At 38.8% G+C, this 25,872-nt stretch overlaps 1 protein-coding gene across 3 annotated transcripts; it reads left to right on the forward strand.

Annotated features, from left to right (window-relative positions):
- The first annotated feature begins 295 nt into the window (after window positions 1–295).
- On the forward strand, window positions 296–21,953 carry LOC128892373 (regulator of G-protein signaling 11). 3 transcript variants are annotated; one of them, XM_054152743.1, is made up of 16 exons: window positions 296–1,356; window positions 7,712–7,932; window positions 10,697–10,793; window positions 10,875–10,925; window positions 12,472–12,578; window positions 13,686–13,802; window positions 13,881–13,951; window positions 14,102–14,303; window positions 14,397–14,572; window positions 14,669–14,742; window positions 14,824–14,953; window positions 15,025–15,246; window positions 15,332–15,568; window positions 17,162–17,490; window positions 17,999–18,650; window positions 21,645–21,953. In XM_054152743.1, the coding sequence occupies exons 2-16, from the start codon at window positions 7,861–7,863 to the stop codon at window positions 21,703–21,705; spliced, it is 2,598 nt and encodes an 865-aa protein (XP_054008718.1). In that variant the 5' UTR covers window positions 296–1,356; window positions 7,712–7,860; the 3' UTR covers window positions 21,706–21,953. The 3 variants fall into 3 exon arrangements, with proteins under 3 accessions (XP_054008718.1, XP_054008719.1, XP_054008717.1); XM_054152744.1 differs by having other exon boundaries at window positions 322–1,356; window positions 13,881–13,952; window positions 14,109–14,303; XM_054152742.1 differs by having other exon boundaries at window positions 323–1,356; window positions 12,469–12,578.
- The last annotated feature ends 3,919 nt before the right edge of the window (window positions 21,954–25,872 follow it).

Below are 25,872 nucleotides of genomic sequence, written 5' to 3' on the forward strand. Positions count from 1 at the left end.
TTTTTTGTAATCTCTCTAGTTTAGAGATTTCCGAGAATATGTAGAATGTCATTGTTTATAAAAAATAAGTTAATAAATTACAATTTTACGTAGTTTTTTTGTAAATTGATCGGTGTACGAATACTTTCTACACCCACTGTATAAGATTCATGTTATTGTGGCGTCTATCGTCGATAAAGTTCGACGGAACTCGAGCGCGCGGTCTTCTCGCTCGGCGAAGGGGGTGGCAGGGGGTTGAGGAAACGGGGAAGCTGGAAGCATCGAAGGGGTGCCGAGCGGCTCCGATTCCCGTCCGAAGGTGCACGGTAACGTTTGACGAGTGGTTACGAGAACGTCCGAACTCGGGCCGAGTGGATAGATGACGCTCTAGAACGGGACGACATGTCCGCGGGGTTCGATCTCCGCGAAACAGACACCGGAACTTAACTACAGGCATTGTCGTCAGTCGGTTCGCATCATCACCTGGTCACGCTCACCGCCGACTACAGCCAGTGTCAATAACAAGTGTTGTGACAACTAGTTTGAAAAAAGAAGCAGACAAATTGCGCGCGCGATCTGTCTTTCATCCCCTCCCCTCCTCGCTCACTCCCTTCCTTGCCCTTCCTCCCGCCCTGTTCCGCTCGCTCGCACACAGGTACACACCTTCCCTCTCTCTCGCTCGCCAATGCTCTATTTCGAATCCCCATTTGTTTTTCCATAAGCTGCGGGCGCGCAACACGCGAGTGTAGACCTCAGTCTTCTGTGTGCCCTTTCCTTCGCTATACTTTGATTTCGTTGTTCGATGTGTCCCGCCAGTGTTTGTAAATAACGATGGTGTAATTGATGTGCGCGAGCCGCGTTACCGAAAGGAGGTTCTAGCCGTATCCCGAATGCAACGCGAGTGTACCCGTGCACACACAGAACCGTGGCGCACACGGATCTATGAGAAGGAATCGCTGTAGAGGGGTGTGGTACGCGATAGAGCAGCACCCGACCAGTTTCAATCGTTTTCTCGTCTCCCTTTCCTGTCTGCTAGCCTCTTTCCTCGTGGATCTATCCTCCCTACCGCGCGTGTCGTGTCTCTGTCCTCGTCTCATCGGCGGTGCCCGTCTCCGTGGAAAATATGATTGGCATAGAAGCATCAGCGGCGTCGTCGTCGTCGTCGCGGTTGGTGCCGGTGGTGGTACTGGTCGTGGTGCTGGTGCTGCTGCCAATGGTGTAGCGCGGGTGTGCGCGCGCGGTGCTGTCTCGGCAGCATACAGTGCAGACGGCGGCTTTAGACTTGGCGGAAGAAGGGCCGTGAGCTCGGCCGTGCTCCGATGGCCTGATATACACTACGGGACGCGTATATGAAGCTACACTGCCGTGACCCGTCGAGTGAGTAGTAGTTACCGCATATCGAATACGGCCTTCGAATAAAACTAGGATCGATCTACGACGAAAATTCTGTCTTCCTCCCGCGGACCGTTCCGCTGCTCTCTACGCATTCCGTCGCGTAAAACGTTCGTCGCCGTTGATACGTCCTTGCCCGTGAGAATTCCGCGAATTTCGATGCGTGTTCCGTGTCAAGGATAGGCTCCTTACCCGACTCGTCGGTTCTCTGTTTCGCAACCCCTGCTACAATCGAAATCGTTGATCGATCATCGAAACGATTAAACCACGAAAACAATACCGAGAGAGGTGAAAGTGATTTTTCACGGGTTCCTACGGTTTTCTATGCGAGGGTGTACGGTTTCGTGGGAGATAGAGAGAGAGTCGCATCACGGGAAACCGCAACGAGTATCGACCATGTATTCCGACAACGAAAGCTTGAAGAGTGCGAACCGGGTCACGTCGCAATTCCAAAGAGGTTTTTCAAAATTTTGACCACGCGAATCCTGCCCAGTGCCATGGGCGTAACGTTTCCTTGTCGTTGGCTCTCGAAGTCTTCGCACGGATCGAACTGACACTGAATTTTTATTCGCTTCGGGTATCGATATACCGTACGATTGTTCGACGATCCATCTGTCAACTCTGCTGGTGGGACAGTAGGAACGTTTCGCAATGAATCGTCGTCGTTTTTCGCTAATACGTTCGCGATTGTTCGAGGTAATTTATCGTTATTCTTGGAATACATTTGGCATCGATATTGCTATAGTAACGTTCAACGAAAGTCGAATGAAACGAATGCACTTCCCTGTTATCGAGCTCTGCAACCTTCCGCAACTCTTCGCCGTTATCCGTTGTTTACAAAGTTCTTCGATCGAATAATACACGATACAGTGGACATGGATTAAACTGACCATAAGTGTCAGCTTGCGCGAAAGTGAAAGCGACGATCACGGAACGTTAATAATATTATCGATTCTAAACATTTTTTTAAACGTTCAGTACACTTTCATTGGTTCTATTTAACCTTTTACGAGGCCATCTATGGCGTGACGAAACTATTTTCTTCTAGAATTCTCGTGTCACCTTTGACATGAAATTCGACACGATTTACCTCTCGAGAGATATTGTCACGTATGTATACGTTTCCTTTTGTAGCAAAATTACCGTTGTTTATGATCGTAATAGTTTACTACTTGTTTTGGAAACTCCAAACTGTAAAATGCGTCTCTCGAGAGGTCGAACAAATTATTGGAACACGGTTTCGTTAAGATAATATCGGGTTTTAAGAAAAAAAAATCTCCTTTTTCAAAGTCGATTAATAAAATACAGTCGCAACTCTAAATAATCTGAAATGTTAGGAGAGATTCATTTTACGCGTAATTCAATTGTTATTACTGCAGGATTTATTCTCTGCACCTTTGGCACTGTAATATTGTGAAACCTGCGACAAGGATCTGTTTCGATACGTGTGAGATCGTTTCAAAAATTAGCATACTCTAGAAAAATATAAATAACAATGAACCCGTGTTATCACGAACTGAAAATATTTTGATCTTACGTAAAACTCGAGTTTTCGCTGATCATTCTTTTTTTTCGACGGACGTCTCCGCGTTTGTTTATTTTAACTTCGTTTCAAACCTAACTGCAAAAATATATCATGGCCTACTTAGGTACCTACATCGCGATTGCGATATATCGAGCATCCGCCAAGCCGTCACAGACTTTCCGGAACGATGGGAACCAGAAAACCATCCAAAGAAATTCTCCAAGCATATTTTCGTAAATTGTATCGAAGGAGATGATGTATTCGTATTTATATTCGTGTTAACAAGGTTACAACAGGGAATGATTCATAACTTCCGAAGTTGTGGACGAAGGGAAGGGGCGAAACCTCGAAAAGGTACAACACTAAGCCACGACCTTTCGAACGGTGCCTAATTTGTTTACTACTCTAGGGCGCATGCTGAGGCCAATATGGCAGCTACATAATTTTTTTTATCTTTTTCTGTTTTTAAATATGCTCGTCCCTTTATCCTTCCTCATTTTTTAAAAATGCTACGTAATACTGCTACATCATGTTTGAAAAATGACATTGTTTATTATGATATCGTGGATCTTTTTCTTTTATATCGGCTCGTAAACATTAGTTTGAATTATGCAATAGAATATTCCGCGGTAAACAAATAGAAATTCGACTGTTCGGTGAAATAATCGTCGCGAATAATTTTGTTTCGTTACCTTTATTCGTCGTCTATTATTGGAATACAGTTTTGCCTATCACTGCTAGCAAAGATTGAACAAAAGCAATCTTCTTTGGATTTCCTTCGACATTATCGGTGAAACATCGTTACTTCCTTTTTTCTTTGACCTTATCTTTCGCCAATGTTTCTGTTTCCGTCCTTTTTCCTTTTTTGTTCCTCCCCATAAAATAATACAGCGAATTTCCGCCGGCTTCCATCTTCATTTGTTTCCAATCCAGATCCTCCTTTTGGAAAAGGTTTCTCTGCTTCTGGAGAAAACTGAATTCCACCGTGACAAGTTTGCATTACCCAGCTATACTTGCAAAAGGGTGTTGCTATACACAACCATCGCCGCGATTCAACGTACGACTTATCGTACGATAAATCGTTAGGTCTATGGCCTCTATCAGATACGCAGAAGTCGTTGTGCATGCAACAAGCGAAAATAGAAAAAAAACTTATCCTGAAGTTATGGAAATAGCTCGTGCACTCGTAACGGAACTATAAAAAATAGGAAAGAAGAAGCAAAATATTCGTTTTCGATAAAATTTTGAATGATACCGTAATAGATCTCGCGTAGCCTCGATAAGAAAATGGAAAAGAGATCGATTAACGTTAGCGTAAGATATCCGCTAACTTGCCGAATACACTTTCCTTAATGACACAGTATACTTTAATCTGGCGTAGATACGAATTCCTCTTTCGCATCGACCGAGTTTTAAAATATTAGAAGCTACAAAATACTTTGCGCGTTATGTTTAGTTTAAATTAGAGCCGTGATTCGTTTTTTTTTTTTTTTTAAACAACGAGAATAAAATTGAAGATAGAAGATACGCGGGAGTTTAGATTTCATTTTGGGTCATATCTACGTATGTGACCTATTGGTTAGGTCTATAGACTCGATGAGAATCGCGGTGTTGAATAAGTGAATCAGTAGGACATGAGCGATAAGTGGTTATTATTATTCACGTTTCTTGGAACGTATAACTTGGGGAAACGGTATGGAGCGGCGATGGAGCAGGCCCCAAATATAATAACAGTTAGGTGTAGAAATTAATTCCGTACCTTTTCGTTCGGTCATTTGTAACTTTACCTTAAAAATATTGGGTTGATTCGTAAATAACTCTCGCAGCAGATAAGAAATGATCACGCATTTGGGGCACCTCCTGCAAGTAGCAGTTCTTAATTTGCTAGCTAAATGGGACCAAGTGATAATCAACTATAGAGGTCGTGTGATTTATTAAAATTTATTACGTAATAATTAGACTGCAGATATTTATGCAAATACATGTTTTCGCAAATACAGAAAATAAATTGAAACTTATGTGACAGTATGTTTTGGTTTTGAAACGGTATAACGTGTATATTATTCTTGATATTTTATATATTTTTGCATTTTTGCATTTTTGCATACTCTCGTTGATTTCCCCATATATTCGTTTACCATAGATGCGTAAATATCCGCAGCCTAGTATTAATATATTTGGAAATAAATTGCAAGTTGAAAATCGGAAGTTATTTACGAACCCAGTAGAAATACTTACCCCCAAGCTTTATATTTTTCTGACCTAGGACGCAACTAAATACTTGCTTTGTTAGATTGCGATGGCAGAAAGAGAACAGTGGCTTTCGAAAGAATTAAGGAACCCGGGGAATACCACCTTCTGGCTCTCACCGTTCAATACCTGTCTTTCGGTGACCCTATACTAGTTCACTCGAAGTTTAGATTGTAATGCGATACTGTAAAAGAGACCTCGGAGCACTTAAAGTAACAAAATGCTGCTGCAACGATGGGTGCCGGGGTGTTTACGTTGGTATTTGCTCGTCGCACCAAAGCTGATTACTTTTTAATTATTTTTGTAATCATCGCTATTGTCGGATAATCATAAAATGGATTTGTAATTTGTGCCTGTTAATTAACAATTTGCGAGATTAAATTATTCCGTTACTACGAGGTCCTCCAGCGAAGATGTAATCGATGTTAATTATCGATGCAGATTGATTAAATATATCATTGATTGGTTCGATTTGATTCTGAAACAAACTGTGTTGCGCTTGCCGCGCTTCGGACACGTTTATTCGTAAGCAATACGTGAAACAGAAAGTATTAATGAACGTTACAAACCTACCAGATCGTTCTCAAACTTTTACAGTTCTTATATATAATATATGAATTACACAGAATTGCTTCATGTATCGGTAACACGCGACGGTAACAGCTCGGTAACACGTGAAATATTTGTCCTCTCTATTGAAAAATGTGTCTTTAAGATTAGTCATTTACAAATAGATATACATGAGATATCAGTAGGTTTAACGTCGCCAGAAAGTATCAATTAGGTGACTCAAAGCCTATCGACCGACGATACGTTAGCAATCTGATGCAAACTGCAGCTGTTGCTTCACTGGGGATACAGAGGGATGGACGAAGTCCAGGAGTTCTCGCGATGTCTCTTACTCTATGTCGTTATCTTCCTTGACATGACGATAGGATTCCACGAGGCTGATAATTCAGAATCCCTCGGTTATTCCACAGGATGTCCGCGTCCAAAGTTGCATGGATTCCTTGATAAGTCACACGATGGATCGTCAATAGTAGTCCTATGGAAGTTCTAGAGCCGTGACGTTTCGGATCAGAGACATAGAGACAGTAGATTATTCCAAATCTTTCGTTTATTAACTATATTTATTAACTTCCCGATGTATAGGGAAGTTATTGTATTTGCCCCTAAAATGAAAAATCGATTTTTTAGCAGATCTCTATGTTTCAAGGTCATTGGAGTAATTTTAGCCTGTTTTTAACAAATTGTTCGTGTGCGTACGTGCGCGTGCGTGCGTATATAAACAAATTTTTCGTTAACGTTACTAAAAAACTAATAGCGAGATCAAAATAATCGATGATGCAATCGATGTGTATCTATCTAACTTAGAGCTGATTACATTTTGTTTTAATTCGGTCCAGTAGTTTTTTAGTTTTTTTTTTTTTTTTATCCCTTTCCGTGCCATTTAGCTCGTCGAAACTCGGGCCCTAGCGGTAAGCATCGACGCGCGCTAAACAGACCAGACTGATGCTTGTAAACAATCGCAATACCCAAGTATCTCGTCGCGAGTCTGACTCGCGATATTCATGTTTGGGTCAAAATCTTCATCGCGAGTCTGACTCGCTAATATACGGGAAGGGGTTAAGAAAACTTAACTCAATAACGCAATCTAGATCGGAGAATATAAATTTATGAGTGAATAACTAAACGGAAATAATATATATATTACTATTATTACATTTGTATGCATATGTATACCATATACTATAGTATATGTATACATGCAGGGTGCTCCAAAAGTATGGAAACAGTCAAATATTTCCAAAATGGAACATTTGTGAGAAAAATGATTTAGAGAAATGTTTTAGGGTTTCAAAAATTCTATTGAATGATCGTGCCCGTTTGACCTTCAAAGGACCGGTCAAAGTCACGTCAAGGTCAACATGATTTTTTTTTAACGGAACACCTCACTTTTTATCATGCACTATGAAAGCTGGCTATGAGACCTTTTCAAAACACTAATTTCAAACATTTTTTTTATTCGTGATAGATGGCGTTGTAATCGGAAATCGGGAAGTTTCTCGTGTGGCCCGTAAAGGGTCGCACACAAAATAAACATGAATAGCTATATAAATTAAGCGAGCAAGAACAACCCTACTCGGAAAGCGAGCGAGCAACAATAACCAGCTAGTTTTATTTCATTTTATTAACTACATTTTTTTTTTATAAACACAGTAATTTTTTCAGTGTTGTATATCTTATAAACTATAAACCGTCTCCCTCCAAAACTATATATCATTAGCTTTAGTTCTTTGTTATGTACCATTAACAATAAGCAAAACCTTATTAGAAAGTCAGGATCACGCTTGGGGACCTCTTGTTAGTTCGATCTAACTAGGTAAAATCGGAACACTACTCCATCTATATCTCTATGATCAGAGAGAGATAATTTAATCCGTCGATAAGATAGAACAATTACCGCTTGTTAACCCCGTCGATAAGGATGCTCGACGAGTCTGAATTCGTCCCTGGAGGAATACGAGATCTGTAGCGGAAAAAAACAATTGTTTGATGTTTCAGTGTGCGTGCGGGGGTGACTGGAGTGATGGGATGGGGCCAGAGCCCCATGGAGTTCGGGTAGACCCGTCTCCGGCCCAGCTCCCCAGCCCCCTCCGCCATCGATATCGCCACAGCTCCTGCCAGCGTCGCAGAGGGTCGCCTCGATCGCGATGGAGGCCTCTAGCAATCAACAACAGAAGGAGAAGGAGCCACGTGTCCACAGGCCTTGCGCCTTCGATAAGGTATGCGCATCTTGAGGTCCCCCTTTGAGCCTCAGACTAAGTGTCCACTCGAGAATTTTATCCTCGAGTGCCCCTATCGAGAACAAGAGCACTTTCACACGAGCAACCAGGGTTGCCTATGCACAGGCTGTAGCGATCGTGTACAGCGATGACAGTCTCGAGATTGGATCGCTTTGAATCTGTAACGTCGGATTCGCAGTCGCTTTCGACACTCGCTTGTTAGAAATTCTTGAACATCTCGATGGGTCTCAGAGTTTTAATGGATTTTAGATGTCTCGAATAGTCTCGATAAGTCTTGAAACTTTTAACGAGTCCCGACTGTTTGATAGCACGAATACTTTGCGAGCTGACATCGGATACCAAAGGAAAGCTTGTTAGACCTTTCGCGTTTCATCCTCAGATCGATGTCAGAACCGACGAGAGTAATTGGTAAATCGGTACCGTTTCTGATAAACAATAGGATCTACTCGCACTCGACGATATTGCTCGAGGTGTCGTGGGCGGTTCCGAAGAACGATGGTGTTAATTATTTCGTGGGGTATTTCTCGACGATTCTGGGTCGCGCTCCCAAAGGTCTTTGTTTTAATTTGAATTCCTTTATATTCTAATAGAATTAACGGACGGTGGCGCTTACAATTTATAGGTGGTTTATTATGCCGTTCTTCGTCATTATACATTACTGGCAACGGTTCGATTTGTGGTCGATACGTGATGCTAATTGTCGAAGTAAATCTTAATGGCGGAAGTTACAGGGATGTAACACTGTCGCAATTACTGGATTACTTATGTTTAGGAAGATAGAAAAGACATGTTTTGCGTATAAATGGATTTTTCTCTAATTCCTCCGGCTTTTTATGGAACCGGTGCCATTCGTACCAAAGTGTCCGAGACTCATTAAAAGTTTCACGTTCCATCAAGGCTTTCAAAACTCATCAGGACTTTCAAGAACAATCAAGACTTTCAAGACCAATCTAGATTTCAAGATCGACCAAGGCGTTCAAGACTTTCAAGACCCATCAAGACTTTCATGCCCTATCAAGATTTCCACTGGTATCGAATAATGCTGAAAGCGATTAGAAATTCTATAAGGTTTCGAATCTCTGTCATTATTTACACTTGTTAAACGTTAAAAGAATAACAGACTGCGGCTTAGGGTGCCTCACCTCAACTGGACTGTGTTCGGTTAGGCTTTTAGCACGAGTCTAGACAAGCCTTTAATCATTGCATGGATCTCAGCACGCGACCAACACGATTGCAACTTCCGCTTTGCAATTTTCAGCACCTTACTACTCTACCCATTGGTGATATTATTCGACCTTTTTTTTTTTAATATTGTAAAAATGCATATTTGCCTTTTTAAAGCTATAAGGGCGTCGTAAAAGACGACATTCCTAACGCGGACGACAGAGAGTGATGAAGGGAAGAATGCAAGCAAATGCAAAGTAACGTAAAGCAGGAATTAAATGAATGTAAAGAACGAACAATTGTAAGACTACATTAGACGTTATAGTCCAGTTGTACAGTGGGTGTAGAATGTATTCGTACACCGATCAATTTCCCAAAAAGCTTTTGTGTGAAATTGTAGTTGTTTAACTTCTTTTTTTATAATCAATGATATTTTACATATTCTCGGAAGTCTCTAAGATAGATATAGTCCAAACAACATTTACTAGTTAATATGATTTGTGAAATTAACAAAAAAATGCGAAAAGTGGGTAAAGGTATAGAAGAAATAAGTATTAGAGTAGGTAGAGTTTGTAACGTAAACACGTTAGTTTATTGCTCCGTGCGAATTAGAAAACATCAAATTTCCAGTAAAGTACTTTTAAAAATGGCTCTAATAGAGAAATTGAAGAAGATCCCACTTCGAATAACTAATAATTTAGTTAATTTAATGCTTAGAAGAGTTGCAATAATTATAAAATCAAAAGGAAATCTCACGAAAGAAGTATTATATACTTATAAATAGACTGTGGATCTTTATGCAAAATAAAATCTTCACGAACGTGCCTACAAAAATTGAACCTAAATAGGAATTTATTTTATTCTGGAAATAATATAACATGAACTTTACTGTCAATCTTTTTTATATTCTTGCTTATTATTTGCATTTTGTAGTTTCTCGTACATTCAAATTTTCTATAAATGCATAAAGATCCGCAATGTACTTATAACTTTATGTAAATTTCTTTTTTTTTTAATCAAGTGTTAAAAATTAAACAGTTGTGCGTATACTTATTGTTTCGACATTTCTATCGATTAATTGTTTTTTTCTTGTTAATTTCGTAGCTTACATAAATAGCTATTTTTTTGTAATCTCTCTAGTTTAGAGATTTCCGAGAATATGTAGAATGTCATTGTTTATAAAAAATAAGTTAATAAATTACAATTTTACACAGTTTGTTTGTAAATTGATCGGTGTACGAATACTTTCTACACCCACTGTATGACTTGGCACCCTCGTAACTAAAACTCATTCAGAAAGTCATAGCGAATAATAATTCTGTTTATGCAAAGGAGAGAACTCGAAGAAGCTATCGTAAATAATAAACGTATCGATTGCTGTTTTATTCAAATTTCACAACTTGATTTTTAGCAACGCGTTGAAAATTGCTCTTCGTCGAAAAGAAGCTTGCAGTAATCGATTAGAACGTCGATCGACGTCTTCGAATAAATTCCTCTATAATGAGTAGACCTGTAGCTTAGAGCTGACAATGGATAACGCCGAAAGGCAGAACCAATCGATTGATTGAATTTATTGTAGATGGAGGGGCTGGTGCGGGAGATGCAAGACCCTCAGAACGGGGTACCCGTGCGCAGCCAAAAACAATTTCTCACCTCAATCCCCTCAGCTTTCATGGGTGAGTGCCACCGGTTTCTGCATTGTCCAGTAAACATAAACGATAATCACTGCGGTATATGAAATTACCTGTGCGTTACAGGTTACGACCTCATCGAGTGGCTGATGGAGCGGCTTTCCATCGAGGAATCAGGTACGAAGTTTGTGTACCCGTCGGACTGATACTTCGCTGATGTAGCATCATCGTAGCATAATCTGGCCATTTAATCATCGGTTGCCTTCATTTCCTCCCACATTATTTACTTTTTTAATCTTGGCATTATCGTAAACATTTACATCTAGTTATCCGACTGCGTAATGTTTACTCGTTATTATTTGCGCAAATTACTTATTTAGCGTCGATACTCACTAAAAGGGTCGTGTTAGAAGTATAAATTGTTTTAATAATCGATATTTAATAGATCAACGCAATTACTTTATTCGAGTTTCTCTCAGCCCACCGCTAGATTGTAATTGTCGTTAAAAGGGGATTAGCGTCGCGACAAATTTCCTACCTTGGGGTTCGATACGCAGCGTCGGAGTGCGCCGCGTTGCAAATTTCATTTCCTGCAGGGAAACGGGAATTGAAAGTAATAATCGAAGCGCTCGGCGCACACAAAGCGCTTCCTTCGAAGGTTCGATGCAAAGGTGAATCAGTTTAGTTTTAGTACCCCTATTCGCATTTACCGAGGGGCCGCGATACGATTAAACTAATTTCGGAATTTCAACGGCGTACATTATTACGCGACTACGAACGATAATAGCTAGACGTCCAAAGACGTTTTATTACACTTTTAAATATTAGACGTAGAAATTTATTCTGTGCTCTCACATCGTTTATAACTTTAGTTTACGTAAAAATATTCACTTCTATAAATTCTCAATCTGGTCTCGTATACATTACATTGAATCTATACGTAACTTAAGTCTCAATCTGATGGCCATTATAATTTAGAAGTTTAGTAGTCGACAAAGTACTTCTTCTGTAGAAATTGATTCTGTGCCTTTACATTTACAGAATTATTTATAACTCCAGTTTATGCAGAATTATTTAAAAGCCAATTCGTTATGTTAAAATATCAACAAACACACAGATTGACATCCTTGGAATTACCGAGGAAAAATTAAAAGTTGCACGATGTTCCTTTATAAATGAATGCTAAGTCTACCTTAGAAATGTACAGAATTAATTTCGTCACCCAATAGATACCCAAATTTTAGAAACGAACAAATTGTAGTTTAAGCCGAAGTCAATAACTTACCATGTCATCGATTTTACGTTGCCGTCATAACGTGTCGCGATATTATCTGAATTAGCGCAATGTGCAGCTGGTTTTAATCGTAGACAATATTAATTAGTACGTAATATACACTCTGGTTAAATAAACTGCAACAGATTCTAGTCACGGATCACGTAGCTTCCCTATAATGAAACGACGTGTAGCGTTCGAAACAATTGTTGTAAATTACACGTCTGGCGTGTATGAGTTATTCTCACGCGATACGCATACGTGTACATTAGTCTGATCGAACGTGTTGGCCAGAGATGAGTTAATTTTTTTTTCTAGGTAACAATTTTTCGCAACGAATAAAAGTTAGATAAAAACGGTCCAAAGTTGCACGCGATTAAGTAAATCATTTAAAAGTGTATTGTTAGAGATTTACTTGCATACGAAAGTGAATTATTGTGTCGACAGTAGAGGCGGTCCATATTGCCAATCAACTCTGCCAGTACGGCTATTTCTTCCCGGTAAACGACTCCAAGACACTCGTCGTAAAGGATGATAGTTCTTTGTATAGATTTCAGGTATGATATGTCTATGATTATGTTTAAATAATCAAACAAATGTAAAAGGAGGGTGTTAAGAAATGGCCATTTTTGGCATCGCCTGGAAATGGAAACTTCATGCAGGATCTTTTAGAGTGTATCCCAAGGAACAAAAAATGTCGGTATCACTTTCCCGAGAACCGATAGGAAAGTTGTCAAAAATACGTTCAAAGTATGAATGTGATGATAACGGAACTTAGGTATATTTTACATTTCGTCGTCTTCTTCTTCGGATATCGAACTGTCCTCGAAATATTTAACGTCTTTTTATAGGTCCTGCGATTACTTCGACATTATATCGATATTTTTTAATGAATTTCAATTCATTAACTTGTTCAACTGTTAATGGTTTCCGAGTTTCCACTACAGAGAATCGAAGGCTACGATCCGCAAGGAAAATATCACCCGGTTCAAAGTAACTTAATCGAGAGTATCGAAACGTCTTAAAAACGATTAATAATTAAAATGACAGCGGAGATTTTGAATTTCAAGTCGCAGTACCATCATAAAATATTGATTTAAAAAAATACCAAATTGATGTGGAACCAATTAACGCCATTTTACTTCAAACGAAATCGCATTCACGACATTCAAATAGTTTAAAATACTTTGTATATGTACTAATTGATAAAAGTAAAACCGCACTGGAAGCCATACTTGCACACTCATGTGGATGCAAAGTCGGAGTACGCGTTGTTGTTTGCTGTTCCCATGTAGCCATGATTATATGGTACTTTGGATTTGCTCGATTTGCTGAGTTCCTTAATACTTATTTCGAAGACGGTTCGATATCCGAAGAAGAAGACGACGAAATGTAAAATATACCTAAGTTCCGTTATCATCACATTCATACTTTGAACGTATTTTTGACAACTTTCCTATCGGTTCTCGGGAAAGTGATACCGACATTTTTTATTCCTTGGGATGCACTCTAAAAGATCCTGCATGAAGTTTTCATTTCCAGACGATACCAAAAATGGCCATTTCTTAACACCCTCCTTTATATATGTGTCTGGTGGAACGTAGTATCATAGTATCTGGAATATCTTCGGGATCAACTCGTTGATACACAATTGTTTATTATAGACACCATACTATTGGCCATGGCAAGATAGAACCCCTGACAATGTGGAGTATGCTATTTATCTAGTTAAGAGAAGTTTAAGAAATAAGCAACGCCATGGCCTCGAAGATTACGAGATGGTATGTAAAATCAGATGGTTTTCGTATATGTAAATCAAGTATGTTTTCATTTTTTAATAAAACAATTCACCCTCTTAGGAAGCTTTAAACAGCTTACGTAGGAACTTGCAAAACAAGTGGGACATCATTCAATTTCAGGCTGAGGAACAGGTGAATAATCATTCCTTTTTAATTCGTACATATGCAGCTCTGGCTAAACAAATTTGTTTTAATTAAAATCTTTGATTGGTTTGATGGATGTGTATTGAATGCCTCGTACATTCGAGCAAGTGACTCCTTGAAATGGTGTTAATTTTGTGGACCCAGGTACGAGTATTGAAGGAGCGAAAAAAGGGGGATAAGATAGTGAGCGATTCTCAGGAGCGAGCCTTTTGGAGAGTGTATAGACCACCTCCTTGGTGTCTCAGTAGTCTCGAAATAGCACCTGTACCTACGCGTTTTCGTCCTGGACTTTCACGTCCTCCATCACGCAAACGCACCTTAACCGATCTGCAACGCGAGGTGAATTCCTGCATTAAATTCTAGATGCCATAGAATTCTAATCGATAGCTTTCACTTGCCGTTTTAAAATAATCGTGTTTGTCGAAATCCTAGGTGGCCCTTTTGAAGAACAGCTTAACACGCACAAGAATAAAGGTTTCGGCTGCGATCGAAAATTTTAAGTCATATTTTGAAACGTACGTGGAATACGATCCAATGTTTATACAGCCGCAACCATCCAACCCGTGGATCACCGACGATCAAACATTTTGGCAACTGAACAGTTCTGTGTTAGTATTCTAAAATGTAATTAAAACTATGTCACGGATATACGACTTGGACCAGCTTGGAGTTTCCTAACGTATTTTACTTGCATGTCTGTACAGAGTGGAAGTTCCGACGGAAAAACGTGTAAAGCGGTGGGCACTATCGATGGAGGAGTTGATGTCTGATCCCACAGGTAAATACTTTGAAATGTTTATTCAGTTATCAATCTACATCGGTATTAAAGGTACTTTAACTCGATATTATTCTGTCGCAGGTTTGCAAGAATTCACAAACTATTTAAGAAAAGAATATAGTCATGAAAACATACGATTTTGGTTGGCGGTTAAAGATTTAAGGCATAGTTACCAAGCACAAATACATGATAAAGTCAACGAAATCTTCAGGTACGTATAGCGTCGTAGAACGTAGTATAGAGTTTGATAACAGTGAACATTTGTTCGCGTTATCTGTTTAGAGAATTCCTGGCACCTGGAGCTCCTTGCGAAATAAACATAGACGCAAAGACGATCGAGAAAGTCCATCAAGAAATTAAAAATCCAAGCCGATTTTCATTCGATTCCGCTGCTGAGCACGTGTACACGCTACTTTTGAAGAAGGATTGCTATCCTAGATTTATTCGTTCCGATCAGTATCGGAATCTCTTAGCTGCCGGCGTGCAACCTTTGCAAAAGAAGAGGTACGTTTATCTACCGCGATGTTAATTGCATGAAAGTCCCGCCTGTTAACAAAATTGAGAGAACCTTTCACTTTTAATCTTACAGATTTTTTGGCTTCGGCGGACAAGCCAAAAAGAAAGTTTCTTCAACTTCGACTCCAACGCCTAGTACTTTGCAACAACACGCTGTAGGTAGTATAAGCGGCGGTAAACGTAGAGGAAGCGATCGAAGTCTTTCCGGATCTGCCCATGAACTAGCCATCTGTGGTGTCCGAGATACCTCGTCAACGCCTAGGGTGCCGCACTCTCACAGTCAGTCGAATCTCACCGACATACCATACAGGTACGCGATATTTTTCATTCATACATTTCACAATTTCTTCACAATGTTACCCTAAAGAACGTTCGATTTTATTTGTAATAACCCGTACATCAGCTTCCTTGCGCCTTTTCTCAGAACTTTTCCTCCGGGTTCGTCGTGAAAATTTGAAGATGTACGAGCCAAAGGAATATCCCTGTCTTATGTTACTCTCCGTCCAGAAACGTTTATCCATCTCTTTCACCTACCCTTCGTTTCCTTACACACTCCCATTATCCTTTCATTCGAGCATTCACTCATCCCTTTCATCTTTTCCTCTTGTCCAGTGTATCAAAAGCCGCCTTAAGATCTACAAAGAAGGCTATTAGTTTCACTTTCTTCTACCCAATCTCTCTCCATATAAGATAATCCAGGGCATATATGTGTGTTGGCCGTCGCTCCTCTTTTTCAAAGCCTGTCTGGATTTCCGCCACAATTCCCTTCTCCTTCCATCTCTGTCTTTATACTCTTAACCATTATCCATGCATACGTATTGTATCGCAACATGTACTCCACAAATACGTAACAGTAAACAATGTTTAAAATAATTATTTCAACGATGTACACGCACGCATGTAATAATTCTTACAATATTTCTCCACGTTCTATTTTGCATTTCTCGTCGTTCCTAACGCCTATATAATACCTCCAACACTTTCGGGATTCCAGAGTTATTTTTGTTGTTTGTATATTCGCAAAATTTTATTCGATAGAAAGTTTGTGAAGTATGAAAATGAGACATCAGTTTGATCAGTCTTTAGTACAAGTTTTTTACGTTAACAAATGAGTGAAGAGATAGGTGTTATCAGTGCGGTATTTTCAGGGGAGATCTGCCTCGACTTGTAAAGATCTCTACCAGGCCTATCCCGCATAGTATTCAGTAAGTCCTCGAAAGAATTCCATAATATCCTTGCATAAGTTTCGATACGAATCTCTTTACTTGAAGTCACTTTTTCTGCAATCCTCGTTAGTCGATGTATTTTCTCAAGGTGTTCAACATTTTTCTCGATGTCTCTCAATGTCTAAATGGTGGAGTTGTTCTTTTAATATCTACTGTATTTTGAACAGATGTTTGCGTTGCTACATTTTATCTATGGCAGTCTCAGTCATGTGTCTCTTATGTATATCAAACTCGTGTCTTTACTCAGTCTCGTCGCTTGGAAAAATACTACATATAACGTCACGATATTATTGTGTTATTATAACTCGATGACTTCGAAGGCTTTCTCATCTTTTCGTTGCATGTAGAGTTTTGGTGTTTCCGATTCTCTTACAAATTTTGGAAATTCATTATTATTTCATACGTATCACAAACACTCCGTGTTGTATAAATACTTCTCGTCGGCACCATTCTAGCACATGCGAGCTTTTTCTACATATCGATGTCTAAGGATCACATTTTTTTTCCTCGATGTACAGAATTTTCCTGTGTACACTAGAAAATGTTTACAGTCGTATCCGTTACACGCATGGCCTACAGACACAATGAAACAAAACGACTGACGTCTACGGCGTCACGGTACTTTATCGAAAGGAAAAAGTGAAAACTAAATCCTATAATAAAGTTCATGTTGTCAGGGATGTTGGTACACCGGAAGCGACGGCTCCCCCTATGGACGACGTTTGTCCGTGGGACGCGGCCCCAGGTCCCAGTGTAGAACACGCCGCGGGCTCCATGGGTCTGCAACAACAGACGTCATCTGGAGCACCATTGGTTGAAGGCCAACCTGAAGAGACCGGTAACAACTTGATCGGACACCCGCAATCTGTCGAAATAGCGCGCACGTCGCGTAAGAATTCGACGCAGGTGGATTCCTGCAGTTCCTCATCCGATGTCAGTGTAGTAATAACAGAGGTCTCTGAACACTTTCGAAAGTCTTGCAGCGTACAATACACCGGTAGTTCAGGTACGTTTTTACACAAAAACGCGGTTTTATGTTTCTCAGAAAAGTAAATTTATTATTTTGTTGGAGTAGATTTAACGCGACTCGTCAGTTGGTTCGTAGCGGCGATTGCCATCTCTCAGGCACGTGGAAGGCGCCCCTGGTAGTTGGCAACCGGAGCTACAAACTTCGAAGCACCGGTTGCCATCTCTCAGGCGCGTGGAAGGGCCCCTGGCAGTTGGCAACAGGCGCTACAAGCTGCGAAGCACCGGTTGTCACCTGTCAGGCGCGTGAAAGGGACTCCTGGCAGTTGGCAACCGGAGGTACAAAGCTACAAACTTCGAAGCACCGATTGCCAACTATCAGGGACACCTTCCACACGTCTCGTAGATGGCAACCCGAGTTTCGAAGTTCTGTAGCTCCGATTGCCAATTATGAGGGGCACCTTCCACGTTATAAATGGAATTATATCGAACTATTAAATAGTAAAAGAAGAATTACAACTTTGTCGTACGTATCTTTGATGTAACAGGAACGATGGAACGAAGCAGCGGTGGACCCGGCACGATAACACGAAACTACTCGGTCAGCTCGACCAGCAGAAGAGTGAAGCTAGCGGAGATTGGTCGGCCAACGGCTTCTTTCTGTAACTATCCATCACCGCAACAATCGTTTGAGTGTTCTCACGTGGCAACCGATAAACCGGATACGTCTGCGACTGGAAAACCCGTAACCGATCGTAACGAGGAGCCCGAAAGCATTATTACCAAGTTGAGAGTCTCGTCGTTTGAGAGGGAATTGACGACGAGACCTTCGACGAGGGCTCCTTTGATAAGTATAAATGCAATCGTGGGGGATCTGATGAGCGACGTCTCGACGGTTGAAACTATGGAAAGAGCAGAGGATGATTGCGCGACAGTGGTAGAATCCGAAGGTACGGAAAGCGCTGCCAAAAGGGGTGAGCCGGACCCTGATAATAGTGATTCTGTGATCACCGCCGAGAAGGACTTGGCAACCCCGGCTCAAGCAGAGACAGAAATCGTGGAGCTACTGGAAGAGGCACAGGTTGTTCCCGTTTGGAAGCCGGATACTCAACAGAACGACCAAACAGCGCCTGTCACTCAACCAGAGCATCAGGAAAAGCGTGACAATAACGTTAACGAAGTATGCCCGTGGGAAGACGAGTAAGTATTATTGCTTCTGTTTTTAGTGATTAATTAATTGATATTTATGAACGGTAGTCTTAGACATAGCATATAATCTAGTAGCATATTTAGTATAGCGTAGTGTATATTCTAATTTTGTATTCAACGAGTAGCAGGTGAAAGGTTGCTTTTGTCCATTCGATTTTTTGAAATTTTACCCATCTCTACAGTGTATTCCAAAATTTACCAGTGGCTTTCATTAACCATGAAAGAATGTACAAACATAAATCTCCATATGCGCTCCTTCCAAATAACGGACACTAGAAGTTGTTCAACAACGATGATGTAGCATAATCAAAGGGGCTAAAAACTTCCACTAGCAAGTGTTGAGTAATATTTCCTCCTAAGGTAGAAAAACCATGTAGGGTCCAAAAGAAAATTATAGCAGCGGTTTCTTTGCACGCTTAGGCAATTTTCACTGAGGTCTCAAAATTGCTTATGACTTACAGACCTATAAAAAACATAAGGAACGGCAAAATTAGTTTAACCTGCTCACCGCTAGATGGCTATCCCATTCACTGTACCGTGGGAACAAGGTACAGCAATACAATTACAAAATTCATATTCAAATAATTTCCTCCTACTTATGTTTCTAACTTCAAATAGAACTTTTATCTTATTTAATTAAACTACTTCTCGATACCGCGCCGATAAAATTTCTTTTGGACAGAAAAAGAGAAAGTTGTATGCGAGTTTAGAAAACATTCCATTCGCGTGGTCGAACGTTTTATATGCGGAGCAGAGCTCCAGCTCATTTCAGATGCACTCCTCTTCTTAGCCATTCGATTCGTAGAGGAGAACCAATCACACCACACGTAATACAACATAATTTTAGTTCGTTATATTTCATTCTATGACCACATCTCTATTTATGTATATCATTTTTATGTTGAATATATTTTTAGACTCGTCGACTATTTCCAAATGAAACGTTTTTTTTTCCGTGGTACTTGGTATCGTCGAGCATCAAGGAGATACGTAAAGTGCTCGAATTATATGGGGCACCCTGTAGGTAGACTGGACTCGATACGATCGCTGTCAGCGGGTTTTTCACTTTAATCGCCGCAATTTACGTTCATTTTTTACCGTATCGTTTCTTATCTTCCCTTCGCGTATAAGCGAACAAACAATTATTACTTCAGCCCCCAGTGGAATTGTGTCGAAATCGAAATTATATCGAATCTGTCTGAATTATAACATCTCTTTTGCAACCACGGAACCTTAATTGTCCGAAAATGACCCAACTGTTATTCGTTACGTGCAGCATCATGAGTTGACTTGAAGGGGCCACAGTAATGATTAATCGGCAAAACAGGGCATACTGACAGTTATCGTCACCAACCTATAATTAACAATTACCGACCCGTCGTGCGTTATTTTTCCTCGCATACGTAACGACCTGCCCTTTCGCAAATCTCACGAATAAGTAGTACACTCGACGGTAACAGGATATCTCAGAAAAATCACTCGCCTTTATTCGGAAGGAAAGCATTCAGAGACCTGTCTTTGTTCCCTTTCAGCTCGAAAGGAAACAATATCACACCGATAAATGTGCTCACTGCTTCATAGAACAGATTAGCTGCTTCGTACCGTTGAGTGACCCATAAATGCCGAAAAACAATTACTAGCTTGCGAATGATACCTATTTTTTGTTACCATATCATTCATTCTGTGCCTTTATATTCACTTATTTATTATTTAATTTTTATTGTAACTCTAGTTTAAGTAGATGTACGTACTCGTCTGTTACGTTAAAGTATCAACCTTCTAAGGTCTCAACCTGATGGCCATCTAAATGTACAGTGGGTATTGAAAGTATTCGTACACCGATCAATTTCCAAAAAAACTGTGTAAAATTGTAATTTATTAACTTATTTTTTATAGACAATGACATTCTACATATTCTCGGAAATCTCTAGAATAAATAGATTACAACACAAATAGCTATTTATGTAAGTTGCGAAATCAACAAGAAAAAACCAATTAATCGATAGAAATATTGAAGCAATAAGTATTCGCACAACTGTTTAATTTTTAAAACTTGATTAAAAAATAAGAAATTTACATTAATTTACAAGTATGTAATACTTTCTTCGTAGGGTTTCTTTTTGATTTTATAATTATTATAACTTTTCTAAGGATTAAATTAACTAAATTATTAGTTATTCGAAGTGGTATCTTCAATTCCTCTATTAGAGCCATGTTTAAAAGAACTTTGCTGGAAATTTGATGTTTTCTAATTCATACGGAGCGTGTTTACGTTACAAACTCTATTGTAAATGGTTCGTCATAAGAATCGTATAAATACTTATTTCTTCTATATCTTTACCCACTTTTCGCATTTTTTTGTTAATTTCACAAATTATATTAACTAGTAAATGTTGTTTGGACTATATTTATCTTAGAGACTTCCGAGAATATGTAAAATACCATTGATTATAAAAAAAAAAGTTAAGAAACTACAATTTCACACAAAAGCTTTTTGGGAAATTGATCGCTGTACGAATACATTCTACGCCCACTGTATGTATGTATACAAGATTCAGTAGCCAGTAATCTAACAGATTACAAGTATAACAAGTAGTTATAATAATTGTAAAAGAATAACAGTAAACAAAATATTACTGCTGCGGGTAATGTCCATCAGGTTGAGACTTAAGAGACGTGTATAGATGTGGATACATTGTAAATTACAATTTGTAATAGATATCAGGTTAATGACTCAAAAGGTTGGCATTTGAATCCAAATTGACGATTAAGTATATCTGTTTCAATCGGAGTGATTGAATACAGAGGCACAGAATTAATTTCTACACCCGATATAAATAAAATACTTGTAGCACGTACGCAAATGTACACGTGCATCAGAATGAAAAGCATTGCTTGAAAAAGAATAACTAAATCGGCATCGATGGGTTAAATTAGACTCGCATCTCGTCCGACTAACGTCTGAAGTCTACGAATTTGTTTCAGGGAAAACTGTAGAGTGGATGCACCTTATGTAAAAACCTACGCGACTTTAGGTTACTTGTAACTTGGCGTTAATATTAAACTTACATTTTACACTTAAACATTCAGAAGTTCAATTTCGATTTTACTATACTAAGTTCGAGTGCCCGAGCTACCACCGTGGACACGTTTTACAATTGTTTACGTTCCTTGAATTCATTTGTATGAAGAGAAAGGCTATTGGATCGCTGACATTGCTCGACGTGGAACAGAAAAGTCACTTACAATTCGAGATAAAATCAAATTAGGGGTACCTCGTGAGCGTGAGTTTGAGACACGGTTGTTTCACTGTACATCAGTAAAATTCCATTTTACGTATTTTCTTCTAATAAAGGAAACATCAAAGGTCCTCGATCGATGAACATTCGGTGGAGCCGTTTCCGCGCGTAGATTTAGTGAACAGTAGCCGTGCAACGTGTATTAGATTAACGTGTTTACGATGACGCTGTTAGACAACGTGTTAAAGGGGAAAAAAGAAAGCAAGTAGAACCATGTCTGTCTATCTAACCGAACAATGAAATTTAATCGACGATATCCAAAGGTATTTCTCGGTTTAGTTGACGCAATAGACAGTTTCGACGACGAAGCCTGTGTTCATGCGATGGTATTAGATGCAAATATACGCTCTGCGGGTGCTCGTCAAATATGAGCCCATTGACCGCCCTCGCTGATCGCGAATTTCTTTAATACCAATTGCAAAAGCAAAAGTAACATTTATTCTTGGATAAATCCGCCCTGACACCAGAAAATTAAATTCAAAACGTTTTTAGTTATTGATACAAAAATTAACGAGATCCTACTTGAGTTCCATTACTCGACGATGTAACAAAAATGTTAAATTAACCGTTAAACGTGCATAAATGGTTTTAGACCACCGTTCGTAGCTGGATCGCTTTATTGTCGTGACGTTTGATCATTGGATACACTATAAGTATCTATTCGTAAGTATTTAGCGCAACGTTAAGACTTGCTTAAGGCCCGAACATACAACATACAGGCCTGTGTTAAGCTTAAGTGATACAGAAAATAATAATAAATATAAAAAAAAATGAAAAGAAAAAAAAACAGGAAACGCATCCGTTCGATTTCGATGGTAGAAATTCAATGTGTAACCTCGTTATAACTCGCTGTTCGTAATTATATAAAGGTAAATTTAAAAAAGGAAAATCATGAAAAAAGAAGAAAAGAACGTAATGGTAACGAATTCGTCTATTGAACCCCCTGAAGTATCAAAATACACTTATTCGAGACACGGTGGATTCTGGGTGCTGTTACTGCCCTAGTACCCAGAACCCTTTAATTATCGATCAAATATACCTTGATGAAATTATAATTAAAAAGTTGACCGTATAGGTTCATCTATCTTCTCCCTCGTTAGAGAATTTATTCAAACGCTTGTTAAACGTAACAGCAACGTCTCGTTGTACTTTAAGAATTAGGGAACTATATTCACGCATCCGTTCGTCTAGGTAATTATGTTTAAATATTTCGCGACACGCGAAAGAAAGTACGATAAACGTATCGAGCAGTCGCGTGTATTCCTATATAAAGTAAAATAACTGTGTTTCATAACATAGCTTGTTAACGAAAGTTATCGATAGGATTTACGATTATCCTGATCGAGACTCGAACGATGATTGCCCAGAGGAATTAAAGTGAATGGACGACACATGTTTTATGGGTATTCGGCACTTTATTAGAGGACGTTTGATCGAAATAAAAATGATATTTAATTCGTTAGTGTTTCGATAGCGAGGAAAAAATTTTATTCTGGTATTTCGACTCATTATTTCTTATACATACAATACTTATTATTTGGAAGCTCCCCAAAGTAAAGAATCGCATCTGCAATTTCTTTGGTTTTGATAGTTTGTTAAAAGATATTTGATTGAAATCGTTGAAACGTTATTTAGTTATTAATATTTTAACACGTTGACGGCACCAAGATGAGAGCAAATTTTATTTTGCTATTTCGACTCATGTTATTGTACAGAGTCAACTCATTGGTTGCACCCCTATTCCTAGAGCTCCATCTTAAAATCTTCTTTCATACATCAACCTCTTAAGTTGTTTAGTTACCTATCGAGAAGTCCTGTTAGCCTGATGGTCGGTTAAATGAATATTTTGTTACTCGAAGCGAGATTTCTCGTGTTGATTTCGTCTTGGTGCGATGAAAAATTGCGATATTTTTAAGAAGAGTTAGTTTATAAACGGCAGCAAAAGTAGTTCTTGTAACGCGGTTCGGGCACTCGAGGCTAGTCCTAAGAAATTTCAAAGTACTCACGACGAACTTACTGTTAATTCGGGAGCTCAACTTAATTATTATAAACATTCTTATTGTAGATAGGCAGTTGGTAATAAAATGAAGATGACAAATATATTACAGTTTCTAAGGAGATGCGTACGAGTACGGTTGTAGACGTTGAGATTATTCAGTTAACTGTGACGCATTAGCGATGATAGTTGTCGTAAGACTAGATCTTATTTACGAGCTGCGATGATTCGTGAACCGGAGAAGATCTATTCAGTTATGTTAATACATGAAATCCCGCTCGATAAACCACGTGACGATTACCCACGAATGAGCATCGAAATAAATCAAAAAAATACTATTTTCGTTCTCAGTTTTTATAGACACTTATATACACGTACGATATATCTACGGATTGTTTCTTGAAGACCTTGTTATATCGCACAAGGGACAGTCGAGGGGATCGCTGAACGTCCTGAATCCTTTGCCATTTTTTCATTTCGTTCAATTAATAACGTGCTTTTTTTCTTAATGTAGCTGCAGTCCCATAAGTAATCGTACCCCCCTATATCTATCGAACAAATTTGAATTAGATGATAGGATTGATGTTTTCAAATAAATGTTTCATTATAAATATGTACATAATTAAACCCTAGACTCGTATATATTTAGAATGAAAAATTTGTTTGGATGCATTAAACCTATCATTTAATTTCGATCAATTTCTTTAATTGACATGGAGAGTACGAATACTCGTGGAACTGGTTGTATATTAAATAAAAAAAAAAACGAAGTATGTATGTATTAGCTATACATACAATAATACTTATAATTATAAGTGTTCACAAACGATGAAAAATGCTCAGAGACACCCGATTGGAAAACGCAAATATCGGTTCCATCGATCTCTTACTCTTAAACAGCTTGTTTTTCGATCTTGAAACCTATCGTTTTGATGGACGGAATTATTATTTCTTCGTACGGTATGGAAACACGATTCCTTGACTATTCACGTCTTCCAAGCCTTTGAAGGAAAACAAACGAAATAGTTGTCAACCAATGGCGCTATTATTTTTCTAAACTTAATTGTGTAAGCTGTAATTTCTCGATGTAGAACATTCTTGAAAGATGGCTCCATACAAGTAATCAACACTGTAATAATTAAATTTGCAAAACTAACGAAAGATTCATTAACTTCGTTTTTTAACACTCGAGTGCTTTTCTCCTCGTTTAGTTTTCTTTGGCCTGAATAATTATACGACGTTACAGTTAGATACAGACACGCCATATTTACCACCGAAAGACTGAAAGTGTATCTAAAAACCCCAACGAAAATATCCATACGAGGCTCCTAACGAAAGATTTTCGACAGACAACTAATTTCTAAGAACATAATTAAGTCGTGTCGGCGGTAGAGTGGGTAATCGATTTATGACACCAGCGATCCTGTACGTCCCATGATATTTTATCTGCATTTCATATTAGATAAATCCATCGACAGGTTGCTTTCACGTGTGCGCTAAAATTTATATATCTAGCGGATTAAAGTTAAGAAATTAGAAGATTTAAGTCATCTATGAAGGAGTCTGCAGGAAAGAATCGAATTGGCTAATAGGAAATAATGATCATTTTACGATATCATGATTATTAACTCTAGACTTACGATCATTTTGACCCATTCCAAATTTCACAATACTCACTTTTATCCGTACAAAGAAACAAGCAAGTATCCAAATTCATTTTTGTCTATGGCTCTTAATTAATTTTAGGAAATCGACTTCACTTATAAAAGCATTACTTCAGTAATAGAACTCTGATAAGAAATATGCCGAATAATATTGGATAATAAAAATATTGTTCGAATTAAGTGATACGTTCGATATTTCCAAACAAATGTTTCATTATAAATACGTACATGGATAAACTTTACACGAGTATGAA

Source organism: Hylaeus anthracinus, unplaced genomic scaffold, assembly GCF_026225885.1.
Source record: "Hylaeus anthracinus isolate JK02 unplaced genomic scaffold, UHH_iyHylAnth1.0_haploid 12002, whole genome shotgun sequence".
Lineage (NCBI taxonomy): Eukaryota > Metazoa > Arthropoda > Insecta > Hymenoptera > Colletidae > Hylaeus > Hylaeus anthracinus.